At 41.4% G+C, this 6000-nt stretch overlaps 1 protein-coding gene across 1 annotated transcript in view; it reads right to left on the bottom strand.

Moving 5' to 3' along the window:
- Positions 1–1916: 1916 nt before the first annotated feature.
- Positions 1917–6000, bottom strand: part of FBP2 (fructose-1,6-bisphosphatase 2) — a 44323-nt gene continuing 40239 nt past the window's right edge. Inside the window, exons 6-7 of the mRNA XM_010836045.1 lie at positions 5564–5683; positions 1917–2319 (exon numbers count right to left, since the gene is read on the bottom strand). Coding sequence (XP_010834347.1) covers positions 2125–2319; positions 5564–5683 — 315 coding nt within the window. The 3' untranslated portion in view covers positions 1917–2124. The remainder of the gene's footprint in view (positions 2320–5563; positions 5684–6000) is intronic.

The raw sequence follows: 6000 nt of genomic DNA, 5'->3' as shown, positions 1-6000 counted from the left end.
CATGTTTGGGGATCCAGGTTTTGGGATTTTTTCCCCCCTCAAATGACTAGCTAATTATTCAAACATCAGTCATTTCTTGTCCCACTGATTTGAAACAGCATGTTTTCTTTTTATTTTTAAAGAACACCTACTAAAATGTCTTTTCTCCTTTTGATGTGTTAATGGGTCTGCTCTGAGAAGCTCATCTGTACAAATCACAAAGGAAGCCAGTGAATGGTCCTACTTTCCTCAAGTGGGGCCACACCTGGAGAGTGTACTGCTGGAAAGTGGAAAGAACTGGACTTCTCCTGAATTGGACACCAGCATATAAACTGTGAAGATATTCACGGGGGAATGAGAAACCAAGAGAAAAGCCACTCTCAGATCACTTAGGCCAGAAGGCACAACCTCTTTCTGATGGTCTTTCCAGACTCTGCTTATGAAAGCACTGGCCACTCAGGCACCATTGCACTGATACCCTCAAATCTGTGATATGTAGCCACTAAGAATTGAATGAGTGTCCCATGCTCTTCACTGGATTCCTGTTTTCAGATTTGATGTGCAGGGACCAAGGGTCTCAGCTTAAAGAAGGATAGTGAATGGATCTTTCCCTGAGCACCTACCATATTCATCAGAGCAATACAAATCATGACTGAAGGTGCTATCATTCAGCTTTGCTTCCTGAAAAACTTTCCTCCTGGTTGTGATGTCTTGAAACCATGTGTTATAAATGCACCATATCAATTTATTCCTAAGAAGCAAAGACTTCAGTTTGAATCTTTCAGATATAAGTTTCAGATGAACTGTCTAATAAAGCATTCATAGCCCATTGCTTAGCATCAGAATTTTTCCTAGAGAAAGAAAATCTTTGTGTTTTGTGGGGGGAGATGAAAACTTTTTGATTATGCTTAAATTTTACTGCTTCTCTTACTGCTGCCAAGCAGAGGTGGACTGAGGAACACTGTTGGGTCCTGAATTATATCCAAATTGAAATCCACCTCCGGGATGTATGAACCACCTTGTCCAAAGCTAAAGTGAGGAATGTTTCTTCCCATGGTTTCTCCAAGCCCCCACTTCCCCACCATTGCCTTTTGCCTTAATCTAATGCATTATGTAATGGATTTTCTAATATTGAATCATTCTTGAAATTTGGAGTTAAGCCTAATTTTGTCCTGATGTATCTTTGTTTTATATTTCTGGATTTGTTTGTGAATATTTCACTAGGCATTTTTTGCCTCCGGGTCTATATACATATATAGCAACTCTTGGAAAAGCAAACAGATTTCTGATGCATATGCCACTCATCCCAATCATAACACAATTTGGACACATGAAGTAATTAACCAGTGTACTCTGGTTAGGATCTAGAATAGATTAAAGTATTTCCCCAAAAAATTAAAAAGGAAAAGTCACAAGGCTGAGAAAACTAGGTATTAATTTTTAAATATTAACTCCACTTAGTATGTGACTTTGTCAACAGGTGACCACATTTTTCCATTCAAGTAGTTATTGGTCATCCAAATCATTGCTCCTAAAAATGGCTTGACTTTGTCCTGATGTATCTTTGTTCGCTTGATCCAAAATTTTACAATTTAATAGCCATGAGATTTATAACTCAAAGCCTATCCACAATAAGGCAAAACTTTTAAGAAATTAAGTCAGGCATTTAAATATCTATAATGGATATATTTATATACATTAAATATATATGTATAAGTATATATGAAATGAGTATATATAGTAAACATATGTATCTATTTTATTAGAAAGAAAATTAATCACTACAGGATTAAGACATTAGGTTCAAATTCTCAGCCAAGACAAATTCTTAACTGACCTCTGTACTTTCTGCCCACAAGGGATAGCTGCTGATTACTTGGGCTGATAAATAACAACCCTATTTACCACTGTTCATGACAGAAGACAAATCACAGTTGTTCTTTTCACGTGTGGGTTTTATTTTCAGCCCTTTACATTGAGCACAAACTCGCCTCTGGTTTCTAGACCTGTCATGAGCAGTTCGCTGCTGCTCTTCTGCACACAATTCAGTGAATTTACTTTTTGTTTCTCATCACCAGCATTCACTCACTTATTCATCCCTAACAAAGCACATACAAAGAGAAGAGGGCTTGTGGGTCAGACTCACTACCTGCCTGCCTGATTTTTCTGTACACAGGTGAGATATTCCTGTACATCTTCTGGGGACCCTAGAATGAGGGGGACTCGTTGGTGAATGGCTTCAGGCTTCACGTCCAGCACGGGTTGGGTGCCTGTGGTCGCTAGCCCTCCCGCCTGCTCGATGATGTAGGCCACAGGATTGCACTCATACAGGAGCCGGAGCTGAGGAGAAACAGAGTCAGGTGGACAAGTGTTCTAAGTTGCCAAGACCCCCAAACCATGTGCCTGAAGCTCCAGGAGGAATTCCAACTGCTGAGCCTCTGTCTCATTAGTGTGAGTACATTTGCCCATCTCAGGGGAGCTGCTGCCAGAGACCAACACTCTCCAGAAGGCTGGGTGCCCTAGCTGATGCTGATCACATATGCCTCTGGGGACACCTCCAGTCGATAGCTACCTGTCTGCTGACCTTTGTGATTATGAGAGACTTGGGAGTATGAGATCTTAGTGTTCACTTCTCATTAGTTCGTTAATGAGGTGAAGTGATTCTGGGTCCACATTAGGAGCCTCTACATGCCAGACCTTAAGGCCAATAGAGTCAAGCTTGGATGGGATTGGAGGGTCACCTAGAGAGTGCTGGGTGGTCTCTCAGGATAACCACACTGTCCAGGATGGTGGGGAGGAACAGCTCAAGTGTCAACTTGGCTGAAGAGTTTTCTGGTGTTTAGATGACCTTTTCTTTTGACCCCTTAGACTGAATTGCCTGGTCTCTTGTTGCTTGCTCTCCCACAGCATCCTGTACTTCCCCTTTCGTGATAATTCTGACTCTGAGGTTTGTTTAACATCTGCCTTCCTCCTTGGACGCCCTCCCTTGAGGGCAGGGGAGGCATCTCTTAAGGTTGGTCTTTGTGGCATCTTCATTCCTAGTACTGCCTGACATTTAGGAAGTGTCCAAACAAGGCTGCAGTGTATGCTGCACAAGGGCTCCCAGTGGAGGGCAGAAATGGGCGGAAACCAGTTGTACTATTTTTTGCCAAGCCGGGTACATGGATCCAGTGCCTGTTCTGAGAAAGAAATGCCCTTCTAAAAGGCACTATGAGATGACTAGGTGTCAATCCTGTGTCCAGTTAGTATATGGTGAGTTGAATTGAAACGGGCTGATTGCATGTCCTTTCTGGGTCTTTGTCTGTCATTATGTTTTGACTTCTTCCTCATCCCCTGACCCACAGCAGACACATGCACACACGTCACACAGATTCAGGTGACGTTCTTGCTGCATGCTCTGACTCTATATCACACTATCCTCTCCTTCCTTCCCTCATAGGTATGAAATCTGTAACTTAAATTTCCTCTTCTGTAATCAGCTTTCAGAGTGATTGATCCAGCTCTGCACAACTTCTTTCCATTCTTTTCTTCATAGTTACATCTTGTGCTGATTTTTAAATTATTGTTATTTCAAAGAGAGGAACAAATTATTTCCAATCTGAATTGGAGAGCCAGGCACTGAGCAGAAAGTAAGTTAAAACTGTAGGGGGCATTTATTTCCATTTGGGGGAAACAGAATAAGATGCTTTTATTTGTACCATGTTAATTCAGATACTATAAAAAAATAGATAGATAAGGACATGGATACTTACATAAAACTTACCTTGGGACCAAGTTTTGTTCTGACCTTAAGATATTTTTGTAGTAAACTCATTTTAAAACACAGTGTCCAGATCTTCATGGTGCCTTTACCTGCAGGCTATGTGATCTATTTTTTTTCCCCACAATTAAAATCTACATTGCTCTACAGAGACAATAGGAGGAGAAGCAGTCACATCCCACTACCCACCCATTCACACAAACATGGTCACAGAGACCATGAGAGCTAAAACATGGAGATCAGAAATCAGTGGTACCTAGATCTTGTTATATAGACTGAAGTAAATCAGAAAGAGAAAAACAAATATCATATATTAGCACATATATATGGAACCTAGAAAACTGTACTGATGAACCTATTTGCAGGGCAGGAATAGAGACGCAGACACAGAGGACAGACTTGTGGACACAGCAGGGGAAGGAGAGGGTGGGACGAATTGAGAGAGTAGCAGTGAAACATATATATTACCACATATAAAATAGATAATTGAAAGTCTCTGTGTAACACAGAGAGCTCAAACCGGTGCTATGTTGGGATGGGATGGGGTCGGGAGTGGGAGGGAGATTCAAGAGGGAGGGGATATATGTATACTTATGGCTGATTCATGTTGTCATATGGCAGAAACCAACACAACACTGTAAAGCAATTATCCTCCAAATAGTTTAAAAAAAGAAATTAATGGTACTTTGAATATGGTACTATAAATGTAGGTCTATATATGCAGTTATATATCTTGCCGAAATATTTTTGTAATTATATGTAGGTATTTTCTGACTAATTTTAAATCATCTTAATATTAATAGCTAGTAGTAATTAGTCTTAATGTTCTCCTTGTTAGAACTGAGTAGATGGCAAATGTGGTTCTACCTAAGAATTTCCACATCTTCTACTTGATCTCATGTAATACTCCTTAGCACTGTTCTGCTCACTAGATTTATCTGTCCAACAAGCTGATATACAAGAGCTAAACCATCACAGGAAGAGAAATGCCTGATACACTAACCTGCATGTTAAAATCTTCTCTTTGGTTTCACATGGTGTGTTAGACTTCTTATCATGGCTTTGAATCTGACATTCCAATAATTCAGGTCGGATCGCCCGCACTGAGAGATGCATATATGTGTGGCTATTTGTTAGTGTGTCAGAGAATATGCAGACATTTATTTGAATTTGTCTTCTTACCTATGATTCTGTGACTGGCTAAAAATCAGACACCTTTCCATGGCACGGTCTATTCAAGATAGACGCATTGGGATCATACGATTCCCACTTGATAACACAGGTATTTTAGGTTTTGTTTCATAAAGTTGCAATGAGATCTTTCCAGAGCTACCTTTACAGGTAGTTCAGAAGTTCTTAGCCTGAACTTCTGAGAACTCTCTAGGAAATTCTTGGGTCATCCTCAGGTTATTGTGAACCCCCTGATGACATATGTAATGTGTATGTTTACATGTAATAAGTTTCATGTAAGTTTCGTAAGTTTCATTAAGTTCTCAAAAGGATCTATGATCCAAAATCAGCTGGTAATGAAGCAAAAAGACAGACACAGCATGTGGAAAGTGGGGGGTGAACACAGCTGATTCACAGTGAATTGAGGAGCGTGAGAGCCACAGAAGTAAAGGCCAGTGACAATCACCAACAACTTCAGCCTCCTCCTCCTCCAGACCTTCTACCACAACCTTAGAACACTATTAATGGCATATATACTTCATTTCTCTTCCACCTGCCCACTCACAGACAGATGGTAGCCAAAAACAGGCATGATGAGAAGGAATTGTGACCAGCTCCCTGAGCAGATTCAGCCAGCAGACAGAGGAGAGTTACCTTGCCCTTCGGACTTTTCTGGTTTGCTGGGTACAGGAAGATCCCTCCATAGACAAGGGTGCGGTGCACATCAGCCACCATGGAGCCCACGTACCTGGCCCCATAGGGAGCACTGCCGTCCTGGAGGATGGAGAGGGGAGAGGCAAGATGCAATGGGTTTAGCAATCAGTCAGCACCTGCTTCAGGTGACACATCCAGTGGGTGTGAGCTCTGCATTCCAGGTCCTCTTTCCTCTACCCACTAGCTTAGGAGTTGAAATTATTATGTAGCTGACCATTCAGTTCAGTTCAGTTCAGTTGCTCAGTTGTGTCCAACTCTTTGCGACCCCATGAATCGCAGTACGCCAGCCTCCCTGTCCATCACCAACTCCCGGAGCTGACCATTAGGAGTTCCCAAACCTCAACTAGTAATCGGATTCATTAAATGTTGCACTACTT

The sequence above is a fragment of the Bison bison genome, unplaced genomic scaffold (genome assembly GCF_000754665.1).
Source record: "Bison bison bison isolate TAMUID 2011002044 unplaced genomic scaffold, Bison_UMD1.0 scf7180017864057, whole genome shotgun sequence".
In the NCBI taxonomy this organism is placed as follows: Eukaryota; Metazoa; Chordata; class Mammalia; order Artiodactyla; family Bovidae; genus Bison; species Bison bison.
Note: the sequence above shows the minus strand (reverse complement) of the source record. Positions and strands in the feature narration are given on the sequence as shown.